This window comes from Lepisma saccharinum, chromosome 14 (genome assembly GCF_977018435.1).
Source record: "Lepisma saccharinum chromosome 14, izLepSacc3.1, whole genome shotgun sequence".
NCBI lineage: Eukaryota > Metazoa > Arthropoda > Insecta > Zygentoma > Lepismatidae > Lepisma > Lepisma saccharinum.
In genome coordinates, this window is record NC_139242.1 from 45644974 (window position 1) to 45665860 (window position 20887).

At 38.9% G+C, this 20887-nt stretch overlaps 1 protein-coding gene across 1 annotated transcript in view; it reads left to right on the forward strand.

Moving 5' to 3' along the window:
- The window catches only part of Pms2 (mismatch repair endonuclease PMS2), a 57019-nt gene continuing 36132 nt past the window's right edge, over positions 1-20887 (forward strand). The window contains exons 1-3 of the mRNA XM_083135513.1: positions 1-100; positions 1819-1929; positions 9176-9335. Of these exons, the coding sequence (XP_082991639.1) occupies positions 1831-1929; positions 9176-9335 (259 nt within the window). The 5' untranslated portion in view covers positions 1-100; positions 1819-1830. The remainder of the gene's footprint in view (positions 101-1818; positions 1930-9175; positions 9336-20887) is intronic.

Genomic DNA, 20887 nt, shown 5'->3' on the forward strand with positions numbered 1-20887 from the left:
GTAGTCTGTGTGCAGGAATGACGGCGGGAAATTGTCACATCGATTGTAAAACTGTATGCTTAACCAAATATTATCCTTGGCTTAACCCTTAGAGAGAGTGGTAAGAGTCTAGTTTACGTCCTTTTCCTAAGGAATACGGCTAGACTCTAGTTTACGTCCTTCTTACCCATTTACGTCTTTCTTGCGCACTCCTTGTTGCCCGTTTACAAAACCGTGCTACCAGACAACCGGCGCTCCGGCATCCGTAGAGTAAGTAAGTTTTTGTTTTTACACTTTCTGTCACTAACCATTCACGGGAACGAGGTATGCCTACGAAGTTAGATTAGGTTCCATTAGCACTCATTTCACCCCTAAATATGTGCTTCATCATCGAAAAATGTCCTCAGTACGTTCAATGACGCATATCCGGACATCGGTTTTTCTCGATTTTCTCCTCCACGAACTCTTTCCTCGCCTTGGGATTTACTTTGTTGAATTCCTTATACAATAACCTTTCCAACGATATATGACACGTATTCCGGTAAGACTCTAGTTTACGTCCTTTTCCTAAGGAATACGTGTCATATATCGTTGGAAAGGTTATTTGGATGAAGCACATATTTAGGGGTGAATGAGTGCTAATGGAACCTAACCTAACCTCGTAGGCATACCTCGTTCCCGTGAATGGTAAGTGGGGCTATCGTGAACAGAAAGTGTAAAAAGAAAAACTTACCCTAAGAGATGCTGGAGCGCCGGCTGTCTCCTAGCACGGTTTTGAACAATGCACTGGGGATAAACGTATTTTACACTATCTAGAAGTTTTTGGAACCTGTTCTTCTTTAACATGCATTCACAACGCGGAAACAAAGACGAGCATGCAGTTTTGTTAACTCTCATCGGTTACCACCAAAAGGCAAGAAGGACGTAAACTAGACTAGCCGAGAGAGTTATTCCTAAAACTCTCACAGTTGTAAGAATAAACGAGAGAGAGAAAATTGTACATTTTATAAAAACTTCACTGTTCATCCTGTAGAGCTATTTAAAAAATGTTTACCTTCAATCGTGATTCTGTTTTCAGGTTCAACCACCTGTACTGTTCACATGAATATTGGGTGTATTTTTGTTATTTTACATTGATTGTCTGGAACTTTTCAACTATAACTTCTTAGTTCCGTCAATTTTTGACATTCGTAGTTACCTATCTGCTTCGAGGAACATTCCGTGAATGGTTTTTGGGGATATCCATCCCAGAATCTGTGGGAATTTTAAACTAAAAACTTATTTTTGTTTGAAATTTTTGACCAAATTTCCTACCGATTCCGGGCTCCGGCCCTGGGGTAATTGACCTATCGCCCCCAACCGCTCCGGCTCCCTGGCTTTCTCTATAGACTCCCTGTTAAAGGGATGTTAGAAGTTGGTCGGAGTCACCTGCCCCCAAATGAGCCCCATACTTTTAAATTTGAAGAAATCAGTTTCCAAAATATGGAAAACTTACCTGAATTTCACACAAAACACCTTCCCGATGTTAGACAATACTACAGGAACTTATTATGTTAAGTAGTTTCTTCTGTAGAAATGAAAAAATCTGTCCGAAGGATAGTAAACTAGTACCTTTTTCAATAATCGCAGGACATGTAAAAACATATAATTTTCATTAATAGCTCAGCACTAATTGTTGGATAATTTTTTGTTTGTTTAAATTACCTACTGCATGCCATTAATTTTACTATGTAATAAGATTGGGTAGTTTTTTAACTTATTTGAATTAAATTTCTTAACCATAGCTTTGATAATATGGTTTTGTTTTGTAAACTGAATATCATATTTTAATTTTTCCAGCTGATTTCAATCATGGATACAGAAGAAAATTTTGGAAAGGACTGGAAATCATCTGCATCTGCAATTCAAGCAATAGATAAGAATATAGTTCATCGCATATGCTCAGGACAGGTATGATATTATGGAATGCCATATAGGCTTGCCAACACTCCCTGAATCAAACATCTGGCTCGCGTACAACCTTTTGTTATCTTCCAGAATAACATGAATTAGTATTATTATATTTTTTATTTTAAATTTTAATGCATTTGCCGAGTGAAGAAATTTATTATTGTTTATGCACTCCTCACAAAAAGTTTGGAATATTGTTACGTTAGACAATAGGTGATAGTTTAGTTTAGTTTATTTGCGTCCATGGACTACCGTATGTGTACAAATAACAGTAAATGGTAATATAGGACATGTCAATACGTTACAATACAATACTACATTTATATTCTTACACATGGGTCATTCCATGGGAAGTCACCAGAATTGTCCGGAAACGGGTCGCCTCATAGTGACAGATTGTAACAAGCTTTTGTGCACGTATAGAGTTAGTAAGAAAACATCATTGTGTGAAATATCTCGTTTCAAAACATAATACATATTGTACAGGGTACCTCCAAAGAATGTGATCCTTCAAAAAAAGTACAAAACACAGACATTTTCACATAATTTTTAAGAAACAACGAACTGAGATAGAAAGTATGTTTTTGCTTTATTGTACAAAGTAAAGTATACTTAGTTATAACAAAATGTAGATTTTGCCTTACCTTTATATGTGTTTGCCCAGGAAGTGTTTGAAATTCATTGTCGTTAAAATGTGCGGCAGAAAATCAGGTAAGTTTATTAATTTCCCCCGTACTGAGGAAATCAGCCAAAGTCTTTATATTCGTCATAGTATGACTTCTATGTATGGTTCATCAGCACACACCCTCATATTGCTGTTTAATGTTTCTGGTTATAAATTACAGACACTTTTTACAGTAGGTGTGCGAAAGAAAGGGCAAAATGAGGCTATTTCAGGAGTTAAAATCTTGTAATGGGAAAGGTGGCAATACTATGCAGGTGGTATAATTAGAAACACCTGAACTTTGGTATTATTTATAGGAAATATGAAAATTGCACTCTGCCTAATTTGGTATCTGTTGCAGACATACGAAATGCGTGCAGTGTAGAATGTCCGTAATTCGGAAGTTTCCAATAATCATATCCCAAGTCAACTGGAAGTTGTAAGTGGAAAGTAATTTCAAGGGATCAATCGGAGAGTTGCAATGTGGAATATAATTTTACATTGACAGTGATGGTTGTCAATTTAGTTCACTGAAAACAGCTCATTTGTATGTCGCAAATGCAGTGTGAATACGTTGCACAGTTGTTGAATCCAAAGTATAGGTTCTTCCTGGGCAGCTTGCACATTCACCAAACATACTTGTACACTTCATATTTGATATATCACAAACACATTTTTCTATTATAGTAAGAAGTTTGACATGGGGCAGCATGAGCTTCATATTCTGGTGTATGATGCATACACACACACTATGAGTTCCACTTGCTCCTGGAAGAACACACCATTTTGGACGTAATTCAGCAAATTTTGAGAACCCCACTTGCAAGTTTAGATGTTCATTTTTAAACAATACATACAAGTCTTTTAAATTGCACATTACCAGATGATTTTGTTTATGCACTCTTCCTCCGTCAACCTTCACAGAAATGATGTCTTTCTTTCCTGCACATATTCGGCTGTTTTCATCATTCTCATGAAACTTGCGGCAAGCATCAATGGCATCCCCATTCAGAGCAATGCCAGTCTTTGGTGAAGGCAGTGCCAGTATTCCTTTCTCAGCTTTCAGTTTTTTGACTGTTCGTACCATGTACTCAGTAGTGTTTAACCTTTGTTGTTTGCCAACTATGAGGGGCAAGAGAGAGTATTTGAAGCTGTTCAGCTCTTGAAGACTTGATGAATTTCTGCTGAAGTTCTGACATGAGAAGGTTTAGGTCGCATTCAGCATGAGTTTTTGTAGCTTCAGCAGATTCTTCTGACTCTTCAGGGATATGTAAAACTGCTGCAACATGCTTTGTAATAGAAGATTGTATTTGTTTCATTTTTGCTTTTCCATACCTTTTCCTCTTCTCTTTGTTCAAATGAGTAAGTGTCTTCATGGGAGATACTTGTATTTCATGCAGACTTGAATTCAGTCTCTTCGATGGACTAGCACTGCTGTCTGGGACACAATCACTGTCATTTACCTCATCAACATTACCCAAATCTTCAGGCTGGTACGGTATTTCTTTCACGTGTGTCTCACATTTTCCACACAATTTTTGCCCAGGAATCAGTTTACCACCATATATCTTTGCTGTTTCTACAGTGATTTTCCGTAGTGACTTTTTACAAGGACCCTTGTGATAGGAAAATGGGTCGAAGCAATGAGAACCAAATATGTGAGAATATTTTTGCAAGTAAACCTTTGCATGATGGAAACAAATGTTATCCACACTACCTACTCTAAATTTCAACAGTTCTTGATCTAAACCTGGCAGGGTGCTTACCAATACAGTTCCTGTTTTTGGTGTGTAGTGATGTAGGTGACAAACACTGTCTGTCTTCAAGCGTACACTGCACTGCACTGAGGGTTCATGTGGCACACAGCCTGTGTTTATTTCACTTTGAGTTATCACACACAGAATGAATGTCTTCCTGTCTCTAAGTACAGTTTGTTAACAAGTCTTACTGTTATTCACACTAAATAATCGAAAAACACCACTGCTCTCACCAAAATATTACGGTACACCACCAGAAGCCAGCCTCATATCACACAATAGATTTGGCGGGAAAACAAGAGAGTCCTGAAATTCACACGAAACAAATGAGTATCAAAATGCACAAATGTTTCACAATTTGCATTAACTTTTTTGTTTTGGAATATATTTTACAGGTGTGAGTGCATGGGTCGAGGTACAGCAACCTGAAATATTTGAAAGGAAAACTAAATTACGCATTATATCTGCACGCAGATATTAGCAGAACGGCAGTACACATAATTCAGTATTCTATGAAAATGGTTCAGAGTGCAATCATGAAATTTCTCCTGAGGAACATGTTGGAATAGTACAATATTTTACTGCCACTCATTTCTTCTTGATACCTTTCCCTCATATGGAACTTTGCACCCAAAAAGAGTGCTTTTTTTAGCTTTTTCATATTTTTAACATACATGATACACTTTTTAAGCAAAAAGGAAATATATTGCAGTCTTCCTTTTTAGTGTGGACACCCCACACTTTATGAACTGTTCTTGTGAGAGCTATGAAGATTGCACTTTCTTTCCTTCCACTTTAAAATATGACATAGATTTCCACATATATACCACATATATGTGTGGGAAGTTGCTTTTTCGGATATGAAAAACACAACCACAAATTAATAAAGTTGTCACCAAACTTAACTTTTTTTCATTGTATATATTTCCTTTACATAATACAACAACTACAAATCATATGTCATTTCTTTTCGTTATGCTACAAGCATTTATCTCGTACCTTCGCGCTGTACGTTACCACGTCACTACACACTGAGACGGTAACTTTAATCAGTCCTGTAGCCCAAACCAATGACCGTAGACATAAATAATTTTACAGTTTTCTATAATACCCTCAGACATACATTTGTGCAAAATTTTATTAAAATTGGAAATGTAGTGGCGACTACCATTTCGGTGATTTGCCATGGAATGACCCACATACAAATACAAAATACATAGCCAAAAATTGTAAAAGTTGGAGCTTACTCTGGTATTATATCAAAATCACAAAAAGAAGCATAATGAGAGGATATAGAACAGTACGGCATACTTCTAGGTGACACTAAGGAGCGATTTTACAATACCGGACAATTCCCCGATTTCATTCATATTTCTCATACTCAATAATTTAGGACTCCTAGATTTTACAATACCGGACAATTCCCCGATTTCGTTCATATTTCTCATACTCAATAATTTAGGGCTCCTAATCATGAATCTTCAGTTAATATTTGGCGCTCACGTGTGGAATTTCCAAACAGAGGAGGGTCCGTGATAGCAAAAGGCAATGCATGATTGCTCATTATGTACCGCAAGATTTTGGCAAGGTGCCAAAATGGGCGGGGGGGGGGGGTCAAAGACAGTATATTTCCATTTCTATACAAGGTTTAGCATAGTGTGGCGGCAAAAGTGGCGAAAAGTGGGGATAATTCTGTATTTCTTCTTAGTTGCTTATCCAATGGATCTGGAAATTCCTCTACTTTGTCAAGATATCTCTTCTTTTTCTCGTCATAGGGTGTTATTATGTGATACATTTTATCTTGCGTACAAAAAGGGGAAAAGAGCCGCAAGAATACCCTTGAACTGCCCACCTAGAGTAACATTTAGACTGAACCGGAAGTTGATGGGCTGAAGTTCTAATATTGATTGTGCCATTTGATTTTTGCTTTGTTTACTCGTGGATAGCCCCTATAGATTTAGCTCCTAGCATGTCGGCCTCTGTGGCAGAGTGCTTAGCACAGTGTGCTACAATGCTAGGGATCCCAGGTTTGAATCCTGGCCTGGGTATAGATCTTCTTTGTGAGTGTCACTTCATCAAATCATCACAAATCACCATCTTCGCGATTACAGAGGTTGATCGGGTTATATCCAACCAATATATAAAGTGTACCTACCCTATGAAAAGCCGTGCTGCCACCACTGGTTGTGTTCTATGGGACCACCAGCATTATAACTATCGCCCGACATCGCAATTTCCACTGCAACAAACTACGTTATATCACATGCAAAGGAATTTCATCTCATTCCTCCTTACAGGCTTTCCATAGGCCAGTAAGGGTGATGGGTCAGCTATGTTGTAGACATCGTTTTAACAGTCCAAATGTGCAGAAATCAATTGGACTGGCATCAGGGCTTTTGACAGGAATGTCATGAAAGGGAATAAGATGTATTCCTGTTTCCTGCTCCATATCATGATAAAATAAAGGGATGATCTTGTGGTGTGGCTGGATGCTTTGTCCATGTGGATCCGCACCTGGTTCTTGTTGACTGCGTTGAAACGAGGGATGTTTGCCCGATAGATTGGGGTCATAATGGATTCCCGGAAGTAGGCAGCATTCATCTTGGTTTTTCTCCACCTTACGTATCTCCAACTTCCCCTCGTAACCGTATCCGGTGAGAAACTTTCTTGGCACTGGCGATAAAACTCTGTACATCCCTTGCCAGAGGTGTCATGGTATGTAATTGCCCTAATGTTACCATTACGCGTGAGATAAATGTAGGCCTCATCCAATGTGACAACTGTCTTCCATTAAGACCCTGCCAAGTGTCTTTCGTACAGTTTGCGGCAGTTTATCTTGCATTCTACAATGTGGCATGGGAGGAGGTTGTGAACTGGCCCGTATGTACGCACCACAGACGTTGCCGCTGACAGTGGACTGCACCACATTGAAACTCTGGTCCATGTCGCATTGGGGTGGTGCATTCTCCTGAACTGCAATTTGCCGAATTCCATGAATCACCCGAGGCAACACTTTTGCTGGCAACTTCAAACGGGCCCCTTTTTTTTTTTTTTTGCATCAACACCGATAATGGTTCCGATTGTTTTATGATTTCTCCTAGCACAAAGACTAATTATCGTAGAATTTTGGAAATCGTTGCCATACGAAATTTGAAACTTCCTTAAAGTAATGAGCGCTGTTTGGACTCGAAAAAAGTTATTTCTGTTGAAAAAAAAACAACTTGAAAATTACCTTACACACTTGTCATGGACAAGATATTCTCCATCGACAACCGACAGTAAATATCGTAGAAGCGTGGGAATAAATGTAGAAGTAAATCTGAACCTTAGTAGAATGCATTTAGGGACTTCATTTTAATGCTAAGGGAACCAAATCTAACCAGCCTAACCTAACCACGATATCATATATTGAACAAAATGTTAAGTGATCGGTAAAACTCCGCAGCATGTGTTAAAGACATAAATCGAAATCGAACCATGTAAAAATTGCATTTGTAGCATGATGAAATCGCAATAAAACAAAAGGAACTTGGGCCTCAACACCATTTGTGTTTGCCTGGCCACTATATCATTAGCTGTGGTCACTCCGACGGTTAAACCATTTTCCCGACAGTGTTTCACTATTCAGTTGTACGAAAAATGTGCATGGAAAGAGCCCTTCCCAATAACGGTTAATTTTCGGCAGCATTTCAGTAGCACGAACACGAAGCTCCATCAAATGCAAGCTCAGACACAACACTGGTTTCAAGGTTCTGGCGCAACTACACACGTGGCAGCATCATTGCCAAATTGATCGGATATAGCCTGATGAGCCTTCTGTAGTCAAAAGTGGCAGTATTGCGAAGTGAAGTAAACCAAATCAATGAAGCTTGTAGTATGTTACAGTGGAATTAAGTGTGTTTCAGTCTTCGTGTTGTCATGAACAGTTTTGAGTTGCGAGAAAAGAAAACTAAGTATTAGTGCACATGTTCAATGACACATGGAAAAGTTCTTTTGATTGGTTTCAGATAAAGTGAGCTTGAAGGAATGAAGAGATTGTGCAAATAAATTTATGGTATTTTATTTGGAAGAATTTTGTTGTTGTCTTACAGCTTCAGATGAGTGGTCATATCTGTATGTAGATTTTGTTTTGTTTTAATTATAAATTATAGTTGCCCAAGTTGATTGCATTTTGTATTCACAGTAGCAAAAGCAGAAAGAGATAACAGCTGATATTCAGGTCATTAGAATAATCTAAAGGGTTTCAAGGCTGTAAAGAATTCAAATTCAAGGAATTTTATTCTTTAAGCCTAATTGCAGTCATAAACTTGGCCTTATAAATGAAGCAATGCATCAATAATGCTGAATAAAATCATATATAATTAATCGAAGGTTGTGGAATATAAATTAATATTACACTCAAAGGTATATGTTTCGCATGACTTAGTTTCTAAAGTTACTGGCTCTTATGTCAGTCCAATATCCTATTATTAATGCTGGCATTGTCACCTAGCATGTTAAATGGTAGACTTTCGATCTTGCCACTGAGGTTCAAGTTTCAACCTTGGCAAGCATGTTCTTTGTGATTGTCCTTTCATCAATCTCGTCTAATCATCTCTCATTTTCATAGTCATAATTAGCCCAAAATGGAAGAAAAGTGACGTAAAATAACAAAAAAGTAATGTTATTCTGCTAGTTAAATAGATTTCAGTATATGTAACAAATATCTTCCTCAGTACCACATTTGAAATGCACTTAATGTGAGGTGGACATACAGAATGCAAATCTTGTAAATTTAGCTAATGAAAAGCACAATGTAAATAAATTCCTGCATCTGTTTTTCCAGGTTGTGTTAAATCTAGCAACAGCTGTTAAGGAGTTAGTTGAAAATAGCTTGGATGCTGGAGCAACAGTGATTGAAGTACGAATGACAGAGTATGGCAGCGAGTGTGTGGAAGTGGTTGACAATGGTTCAGGTGTTCAGGAGAAAGATTTTGAAGGACTTGGTATGTTTAGTGCCATTACATACATATTTTGTCTTACATGTAAGGTAGGAATGGTATTGAATATCAATATATGTGCATGAATATACTTTACCTTTTTAGTTCACACAGGAAATGTACTATGTAGAAATGTTAGTGGAAAATGCAGGCTTCACTAGCAAATGAATCAGCTCCCTTTGTGATACCAACGGTTGACAAAGTTACTGCACAGGTAAAACAGTGTAAGTAGGGCTGACTTAGTAACTTAGTTAATGAAGCCGATCCAGTGTTAAATGGCAATTGTTCTATGAAGAATATTAATTGCTCATTCGAAACCAAGTGACTGCAATGGATTTAGCCTTGTAAAAAGAAGCTGCATATTGTGATTTGATTGATTGATTGATTTGTTGTTTTAAGTCCACTTTATGCACAGTAAGGCTAATCGGGACTGGACCTACAGTTTAAAGTGGGATCCGAACCACTTGTGCCTCCACCAGGTATCGAACCCGGGACCCCTTGATTACAAGGCGACGACGCTACTGCATATTGTGAAATTTACTTTAAAAGTACATGGTACATTACATTACACCTTTATGTACAGGGTATCCAGATTGAGGCTGACACATTTTGAATGGCTGTAAATAATCCAAATAAAGAAATACAATAAAATTAATTATGCAATTTGAAGAACTCAAGTTTTAATGCAAAAATTTATAGTAAAGCATGTATACAAAATTGTTAAAAAATGATTACCACCCCACCTAGTCGGTAGTCAATTTCCTTCCCCACAGAATTGAAAAAATATAGAAAATTACGTATTTTGCATAATATTCATGATATTTAGACTATGCAAGTGTTTTGAAGTATTTTGGTGTACTACATCAGACACCTGGACTCCTGGAAAGTATTGGCCAGTATTGGTGATTAAATTCCACTAATGAGGTGTCTTAAAAAGAGACGACATTTTAAAACAGAGGTACAACTACTAGCACGTATGAACATGTTTGCGTCTTTGACATCCATTGCAGTATGCAGTATGCAACAACTTTTATAGTTTATATCCAAGTAAATACTGCTGCATGATGTTTCATTTATAAAATAATACTGTGCAAATAATATACATATTTCGTTTCTTACGAAGTTACACTTAAGCAATTTACAAATTCGACTTACGTAAAATTCGAGTTAGGTAAAGATTTACGGAACGCATTACTTACGTAACTGGAGGTCCCTGTTACTGTATAGAGAAAAGAGAAATAGTTGCATGAAATTTAATCATAGAAATCAATAGTGCAAGGATTCCAATTATTGCATTAAATTCCACTGAAGCTATCAGTATGTTTATGACTTGAAGATGACATCCACAGGGTTGGATGTCACACGCGTGTAAAACCTGGAGAACCTGGAAATCTCAGTGATAGGTTCGGAGTGAAGGACATGGTAATGTGGATTAATATACGTTGCACAAGATAAAAACCAGACGGTGAACAATTAACATATTTAATATAACTGGACATTATGTCCGAAACATTCAAGTACATTGAAACCATGATATAGCAAGAATTACACAGAATATATCTGCTTATGGCCGTGAAGACCATACCTTGTAGCCATACGCTTAATACCTGGACCGTATCATCCCTCCAGGTGTCCCATAAAAAAAATCAGGTATGCTGATGACCGTATTGATCTGGCGGGCGGCGAATCCTGGTAGACCTTCTCTGAGAGGAGTGAGGTGTGCTAGGACCTGGTCCTGGGTATCTGGCTCTACCTGGGGTAGGTTCTGGTACTGTTCCACCGGGGTTTGTTGAATTTCTATTTGGTATTGTAATGTTGAAGTCGTCGCCATCTGTAGTGTCACGTGAAACACGTCTCTTCAACCACCTGGGATGTACCACTCGTTTGATTCCATCTTCCAACATTATCTCGTAGAGGATACTATCCCCAATTCGACGAATGACAACTCCTGGGATGTAATTTGGAGTACCGTGCTTAGGTGATTGAACCCAAATTGCTGAGTTGATGGTGAAAGTACCATATTTCGACGACGAGTCGTTCCGAAACTTTGCTGACTTCCTCGGCTTGAACGGAGATTCACTCGACAGAGGCACATTGTTTGGTTCCCACCAAAATCTGGGTTGGTGTTTCAAGACCGAAAGTGCTGGTAGGCTTCCTTTTCCACCCAGTTGCATGTTCCGAAGGATGAATAGAAGGTTGGCGATCCCCATATCAAGTACAAGCGTGCTCAGATTGGGTTTGTCAGTTACAAGCTTGACAAGAGCGGTTTTGACAGTACGAACGTATCGTTTGGCTAAGCTGTTGCTAGGGCTGTGATAAGGCGGTGAAGTAACATGTTTGATGCCATTCTTAAGACAGAAGTTACAAAATTTGAGAGAAGTGAACGTTGGGCCATTGTCGGATACGATAGTATTTGGTATCCCTAGCGTGGCGCAAGATTGCATAAGCCAGCGGATTGTTTCCTTTGTGTCCAATGTGTGTACAGGCCACACTTCTGTCCACTTGCTGAAGGCATCTACTATCAGTAGAAACTTACGCCTGCAAAGAAAAAGTGGTCTATATGCCATCTCTCGTTCACGTACGAAGCGAGAGGCCATGAAGAATCGGGTCCGTTGCGGACGTTAGGAGCATTAGCTCGGCATGTATTGCAGCTCGCTACAAAATCCGTAATCTCTGTTGACATGCCTGGCCACCAAAATCTGGATAGACACAACTCTTTCATACGAGTTGAACCTATGTGTCCATCGTGCAAAGCTCTAAGAACTTCATTCCGTTTAACTGTGGGAATGATAAGTCTACCCGACCACATGAGTGTTCCCTGCTCATACGTAAGGTGAGCTCTTCTTTCGAAGAAAGGTGCGAGCTTCTTCCGTTCAGTAGACGTGTCGAGTTGATCTGGCCAACCATTTACTACACAGGACACAACTAATGAGAGCAGTGGGTCTTCTGAAGTGGCGTTCTGTATTGAGTCTTGAGAAAGAGGAGCTACAGCATCTTCAATGGACCCGAAATATGCATGAAGTTCTTCTTCCCCAGCTGGTATTGTGTCACGTGTTTGCGTAGGCAACCTGCTTAGCATGTCAGCTACTCCTAGCTTGCTGGAATGAATTATATTATATTGGTATGAAGATAAAAGTAGAGCCCATCTCATCAATCTATTGGATGAATGTTTTGAAATGGCTCGATCTGGAGGAAATATAAACTTTACAGCACGTGCGTCTGTAACAATCTCGAACTTGGATCCGAGTAAAAAATTGTGAAATCGCTTGATACCGTGAACTATGGCTAGAGCTTCTCTCTCTACCTGGGAGTATCTCTGCTCCGTCTCACTGAAGGTGGTAGAAGAGCAGGCGATGGTCTGTAGACCGCTATCAACTCGATGACACAATTGTGCGCCACAGCCGAAAGGAGACCCATCGGAGATAAGTACAACTGGCTTTGTTGGGTCGAAAGGCACAATAGGATTTACCTGTCGAAGTTCCGACATGATGCTGTCGAACTTGTGTTGACAGTTATCGTCCCAGTTCCAAGACGTTCTTCTTGAGTAAAGAAAGCAAAAAGTGAAGTTTTGAATCTAAGTTGGGTACAAACTTTCGATGAAAGTTGATCATCCCGATGAAGGAACGTAATTGTGATTTGTCTTGAGGTGGTGGAGAATTTAGAACGGCCTCCAAGTTCTTGTCTGACGGCCGTATACCAGTGACGTCAATCATGTATCCTAGGTATTCGATAGATGAGGTTAGGAATTGGCTTTTGCTGACGCTCGCTTTCACATTGTGTTTGGCCAGACGATTCAGGACATCACACGTGTGTGTGAAGCATTCTTGCAATGTTTCACCTCCGATGATGACGTCATCAAAGTAGAAAGAAACTCCGGGAATGTCATCTAGAATCTTCGCTAGGACCATTTGAAACAGATCTCCACTTATGTTTATGCCAAAAGGTAGTCTGTGAGGTTTATATAAGCCCCAAGGTGTGTTGACGACAGTGATGCGTTTGGCAGCTTCAGAAAGTTCCAACTGTCCGTAAGCCATTTGAAGGTCAATTACCGTAAAGTATTTACACCTGGCCAACTTAGAGAAAATATCCTCGACTCTAGCAATGGGAAACTTGACGTTTTCAGTCATTTTATTCACCGTTCCTGAGAAATCAGTGCAGAGACGAAGTGAGCCATCTTTCTTGGTAACAACAACAAGTGGCGAGTCCCAATCAGAATATTCGACCGGTTCCCATAACCCTACTTTCACTAGATTTTGAATAGAATCCTGAACACGGTCTTGAATACCGTAAGGAACTTCGTAATGTCTACGAAATATCGGTGCAGAGTTGGATCTCAGTGGTATATCGACCAAATAAGGTGTAACGGGCTTGGACAAATCACCATCATAGATTTTCTCGTATCTAGAAGAAATTTCTCACCTTAGGTCGTCGGCACCAGCGTTAGTAATAGTACCTTGTACTGTGTTAGTTGAAAGAACACTGGCTGTAACTAATAATCGCCTCCAAGATGGTTGAATAATGTCCAACCATGTACGGCCGATCAATGGATATAAAAGTTTGTCCTGACAGAGAAAGACAGGTAAAGTATAATCTCTATTGTCTAAGTATAGTTTGACGGATGTTTGTGCTGTAACACGTACATATCCTTCGTTTACACCTCGTAATCGTAGGCTAGAATTACATTTAACATAGTGTGGAAACAACTGATCAAAATACTTCTCGTTGAAAAGAGGAACAGCAGACCCAGTATCTACTTCACATTTAACAATATACTTATTGATTTCGAGATTTATTATGAAGCTACCCGAACTGATTTGGTGCTCCAAAATGTGTTGAGTAGAAGTAACCAGTGCGGATCGATGACTGAGCGCATCAGTGTTGAGATGGTTGAAGCTGAACGTAGACAACTCATCGGGTGTTGTGCTCCGTGAGGTTGAACTGGACGTTCTATTCACGGCTCTATCTTTCTGCTTCTTTCTGCATCGTATATTCCAATGGCCTTGTCGTTTGCAGTAGCTACAGATTGCGTTTCTTGCCGGACATAGACCTTGTGGGTGATTCTTTGTGCAGTTGCCGCACTGGGAGTGAGGATTTTGCTTGGTAGCAGTTGAGTTCTGAGGTTGATTGCGGCTGTTCTGCTTAATTTCTCCCGGGCGTGAACTCGTCGAAGGGTCTGTGTGGCAATCTGGATTCATCCGCGTCAAATTTCTTGAGCTGGTGGCAAAAGTCACAGAATCTGCATTGTACTTATTTGAGAATAATTTAACTTCTCGTTCTAATAACTCACAATGCAAAGCAATTTCTTGACATTTAGCAAAGGAAAGATCACTTTCAGATAATAATCTTTTCCGAGCAGAATCTGAATGTATACCAACGATGAATTGTTCAACAAGTGCCTCATCTAAATACTGCTCATACACACATTTGGCTGCTTGTTGTTTGATTCTCACTACGAATTGAGCAACTGATTCTCCTTGAGACTGAATACATTTTCGAAACTTGAACCTTTCTGTAAACTTGTTAGTTTTGGGCCTGAAGTGCTGAACCATTTTGTCTTGAATGACAGCATATGTTAGATTACATGGCATTTCAGGAGCCGTAATATTGCGAAGTACTTGGAATGCCTTAGGTCCAATGACTGCTAATAGAACTGTTGCTTTCCTTTCATTTGCCTCATTCTGGGTGAGACAGAGTTGGTCAAAACGCATGAAATAACTCTCGATATCTTCATTTTCTTCAGCAAATTCGCTGAATGTAATATTGAGAGCCATGTTATCGAAACTTCAAATTACATTAACTGATTGAGATAACTGGAAAATATAAAAGTTACGATGTGTAACTGAAACTTGTTTTTGCTTAAGCGTGAACAAAATTAGTAAACTGAATGTTACCTGTAAAACACCGTCTTGTTGATTTGCTACATGAAATCGTACTTGTCACTATCCCGTGCCGATATGATTAGAATCCTTCAAATCTTCTATTCACTGTCAATCTTCTGTATCCTGTAATCACTGTCCTCTGTCAATCCCCTGTCCACAGCGCCAAATTGATAGGTTCGGAGTGAAGGACATGGTAATGTGGATTAATATACGTTGCACAAGATAAAAACCAGATGGTGAACAATTAACATATTTAACATAATTGGACATTATGTCCGAAACATTCAAGTACGTTGAAACCATGATATAGCAAGAATTACACAGAATATATCTGCTTATGATTCCTCTTCTTCTGGCCGTGATGACCATACCTTGTAGCCATACGCTTAATACCTGGACCGTATCACTCAGTGAATTTGAAAAAAGTAAAATTCTCAGGGAAAATCATCTATATGATCAGAGTCCCAGTGAAGTACATCTGATGGACTAGAATATGCTCCGACTTATTGATTTTCTTTATGTAAGCCACTTTGAAGATATAGGTTTTAGATGTATGTTTATTTTCCATTACAGATTAATTGATATTGTGCTCATTTGTAAACTTCTGTTTCTCAAAGATGTGAAAAATATTTGTTCTATATGTGGTATGTTTGAAATGTTATTTTGTGCACTAATAATACAGTTGGAAAAGTTGTTTAACTCCCACTAATATGTGTAGCTGTAATCTTTAATTTTATGTGCATAGGGATGATATTTTCTTCATTAAGTTGTGATCAGTACTGGTTTTTGTGGTATTATGTTAATTAATTGCTGGCCAGCTACAAGGTAAAGAGTTAATTAATATGTTTTCATATGTGTATTTTTATCTGTGTGATTGGATGTATATGTACTTAATGAATTGTGCATTAGTGGATATTAGATTCCCCTGTTCTTAACTACCCAGTTGGGGGAACTGTCCTTCAAAAAAACCCAGGGACGGCACCAGGGGTGGGCACGGGTGGGCAAGCACCCACCCAAAAATTCATGTGCCCACCCGATTGCCCACCCAATCAAATTCAATGAGTACATATACTTGGAGATATATGAATAATTCGATAAATAAGTGTATTCTGGTGTTCATAACATGTATATTTTACTTGTGAATATTATCTATGCTAGAAATATTCACATATTATCAACCCATAAAAAGTCAATTTTGTCATTAGAAAGTGAAAGTAAATACTAGAGCTATTGAAACAAAAATTGTGATAAAATGAATACTTCCATGATTAAAAGCAGCTAGTAGGCTTAGGAGGCTCAAAATTATGCAGGGTATGATCAAGATTAGATCAGAATTTAGGGTGAACTTGAGGACTGTAGCTCTGAGCCTCCACATACGTGTATAAATCCCACCCTGGGTATGGTTAAAATAATCTCCAAATAAACAAATAAAATCATCATCTTAGCCTTAATTCCTCCGGCAACACTATACATTATTTTTGACTTTTTAATTATTATTATAATAATAATTCAATCAAGAAGACTTAGATGGGCAGGCCATGTGACACAAATGGCAGAGGAATAAAATAGTTTACAGGATTCTTGTTGGGAAACCTGAGAGTAAGAGACCAGTAGGAAGGCCAAGACGAGGATGGAGGGGTAACGTTGAGATGGACCTAAAAGAAATCGGCAAGGATCAAAAAGATTGGATTGATCTTGCCCCAAATAGGGACAGATGGAAGGCTTCTGTTGCTGAAGCCATAAACCTTCGGGTTTAAGTATGCTAGAGAGTATAATATAGTTTGTATTTAGCTCGGCATTAAAATTCCAGAAGTGTCCCTTTTTTTATTTCATTACAATTTTTATATACTTGTTATCTTCAAATATCAATATGGTATGCGAAATATCAACTTTATATTCATTCTACTAATAAGAAGGAATCACAATAATCACTACAATACTACAGTGAATAAATTTTAATAAACCAGTTATGTATGGAAAAAGCTACATAATTATTCAATTGCGAATGAGTGGCTTATCCTATTTAGAAATCCTCTTTCCACACATAAATATTGCCACATGAATCAGCCGAAAATGTCAACAGAATCTGTAGATGTAGCTGAAGTAGAGAAAAGAAGTTATGTCACGAAGTATCCGGAAGACGATTTTATTAGTTTGTTTTTAAATCCACTTTTATACTCAGATAGGCTAATCGGGACTAAACCTACAGTTTAACGTGGAACCAGTGTGCATTGTGCTTCCACCAGAGGAGGAGGGAGTCGAATACAGGACCTCTCCATTATAATGCGACAGCGTTATGCCTTTGTGGAAAAATATACAGAAAGAACTCGCACCAAATGTGGCATTTTATCACTACAGAAGATGCATCCATTTTAGGAGGGCGATTGCCTGAGACAAATATTTGAGACTTTCGGAAAACAACATCATTGTTCACGGAATTAGCTGCCTTGATCTACTAATGAAACACTGTGCAATTGAAACTAACATCTCAACTTTCTAAGACGTATGAACTAATGCAACTCCATTTTTGGAAGAGTAAGTTGTGGTTGATTTGTTATATTTAACCTTTAAACCTTTCGAACGTAACCCCTCTCTCGCTGTGGCCTTTGCACGCGATTTTTAAATTTTTACACTTATTTCAGAAAAACGTTATATCTCTGAGACTATTTGAGCAATCTACTTCGGATAACTTTTGTTTGAAAACAAAATCATCGGAGCACGCGACCGTGTACAATTCAGAAAGCCCAAGTGAGAAAAACGGGGTTGGGAGTGGCCAAGTCCCCAAATTTCAATGAAAAAATCTGACGTTCGCCCCCTCTTCTTCCGTTATTTTGGAAAAGGGCGCAAACTTTTGCATTGTTTTCAAAGAATAGAGTTTTTGCAACAAAGGGAACTTAACTTCTTTCAAGCCTCTAGTCCTCATACAGGCTGAGATATGACGCAATATGTCATATTAGAGAATAAATTAGTATATCTCTGAGACTATTTGAGGAATCTACTTCGGATAACTTTTGTTTGAAAGCAAAAACACCGGAGCACGCGACCGTGTACAAATCAGAAAGCCCAAGTGAGAAAAACGGGGTTAGCCTTTCGTTAGCCTAGGAATACTTCATGGACAATGAACAAAGAATTTGATTTCCGTGTGTGTTTTAAATCATTCCTAATAAGACGTTCATTTTAATCCAAACATTCAGTGGCGGCGATTAGGAGGACCGGGAAGTGGGGGATGCAGTTCCATCACCAAATTTTGCCACTTTTTGCCCCCGCACTATGGCCTCTTTATGCTAAGCCTTTTCTACCAAGAAAAAGTATATTGTCTTTGCCCCTCAAATGTTGGCACCCAATCGCCACTACTACAAACATTGAGATAGATTTCTCAGTTGTACAAACCTTGTAAGCTAAGAAAAGTGACCCCTAAGGAGTAAAAAAACTTTCAGTTAAAAACTCATACGATGAAAATACTATTCTCAGGAACATGCATTTAAATTACGAGAAACTTCACGATTATCTACCGTCGCACTTTCTATCATTGTCAAGTATGTGCCTTGTATTTGCAACACAAGCTTAAACCTAATTCACATTTATTTCACTGTATTAACATGCATGAAAGAATGTGATTAGAATGTATGGCTGCGCATGGGTAAACACTTCCTTGAAATAATTGTGTCCATCAGAGACAAAACGAAAGGAAATGGAACAAGATGCGCGAATAGATTAGAAAAGAATAAAAAGAAAACAAGAAAAGGGAAGGGAAAAGAAGTAAGAAGAAAATCGGGAGTGTAAGAGAGAAGGGGATACATACGTCTTGCATACACCATATAAACTATATATGGTCTTACATTTATACTGCCCACCCTAATCTATCAATAAGGAGCTTCTGCCCACCCGGTCGAAAATTTCTGGCGCCGCCCCTGAAAAAACCGTTACTGTGGAAATTTCCAGTGCTACGGGGTGAAGGTCCAACGACTCCCACCCTGACTATAAAAAGGGCCAGTTGGGCTTAACAAAAACACAGTTATTTCCCACCTTCATGACGACGAGGAACCTTTCCTCTAGTCCACTTATGGTGGCTAAACTGATGATAAAAAATGTAGCATTTGGTGTAAGCTAACTCCTGTTTGCTGTCTCCAAGTTCCCTTTAGAAGAGCTTTGCATATTCAGATATTTCCAAATAGAAAATTAATGCCCCAAAGAAAAGAAGTAAAGGCATAAGGAAATACATTGAAATGATCGAAATATCGATAAAGTCATGGGTAGGCCCGTTGAGATAGTTTTGCTAACTCTGTGGTAAAGGAAGTGCCAATGGCGTAAGCCATAGGTACACATTTCACTGATTTAGAGTTTTGTTGATTTGGTCAATGCACATATGTAGACGCTATGTAAATATATATATAAAAACAGCATATAATAAACCCATGTAATCCTGCAAGTGGCCACGGTGGCTCAGTCGGTAACGCGTCTGACTACCATGCTAAAGGTCCCGGGTTCGTTCCCCGGCCGGTTCAAATCCGGGAACTTTTCTAACGATGGAAGCGACCCCGGCACCCACCCAGCGTCGAATAACATGGGTACCTGGGGGAAACCCTGTGGGGTAAAGGCAGTCAGGGGCATGATGCTGATCACATCACCCCCACTCACGACCGGATCAAGAAAGTGTGGGGCGTTACCCCACACCCCCTATATGCCTTCATGGCATAGTGCTAAGCTCAGGGGAACACTTTACCTTTTTTTTTTAATCCTGCAAGATAATGTTCTGATTTGACTCCAAGAACTATAGTACTGATATTTTACCAATGTTTATTCACTTTCTGTACTTGTTAAAGAACATAGGGACTAAAAATATAAATGTTATGTGAAACCCTCCTTTCGTAATTTTGGTGTTACTATAAATCTGCTCTCGAGACACCCAGGGAGAGGTGTGGAAGGAGAGAGATTGAATGGTATTAAGAATGGAAGTAATCCAGGGCCGAATAAGAAGCAGGGAAACAGGGGTTGCTTTCACAAAGTTTGGTTTCGAAAGTGAACTGATATGAAATGTTTCCTAATACTGATAAACTACTGATATAAAATTTACTGATTCTGATAACAGAATATCTACGAACCAATACAAAATAGCCTTGCAGAACATTTATTCACCTCCTCAATTAACGTATGTGACGAAGTGATTCAATCTGTTTTACTTTTAATAATGAACCGCCTATTTAGACATTTACTTCACAAAACGATGACATCCAAATTGTAAGCTTTTATTCATAAAAATGATAACAAAATTGCTAAAATGATCGTAATATTACTGACACTGATAGAGTAACAATTAGTCTGCTTCTGCTGTGTCCCCAGTCATGTAGGCATCAAGGGGAATGAAGGAGCTGATGCTACCACCAAGTCTGCTGATGCAGATGGCGACGTTCTTGTCCACCTTCTGCCAGCAAGGTATCTGTAGAATGTATATCGTTGTTCCCTTCTTGACAAATGGCTGGAAGACTGGGATGAGGTAATGGGGAACAAGTTTCGTGCTATCAGGCCCATCACTGGTCCTTGGCATTCCTCATCCCAACCCTCCCACCGAGAAGAATTCATCTTAACTGTGCTTCGAATCTGACACAGCCATCTCACACATTGTCATTTGCTACAAGGGCTGGACCCTCCGCTGTGCCATATCTGTAACGTCGATTTAAG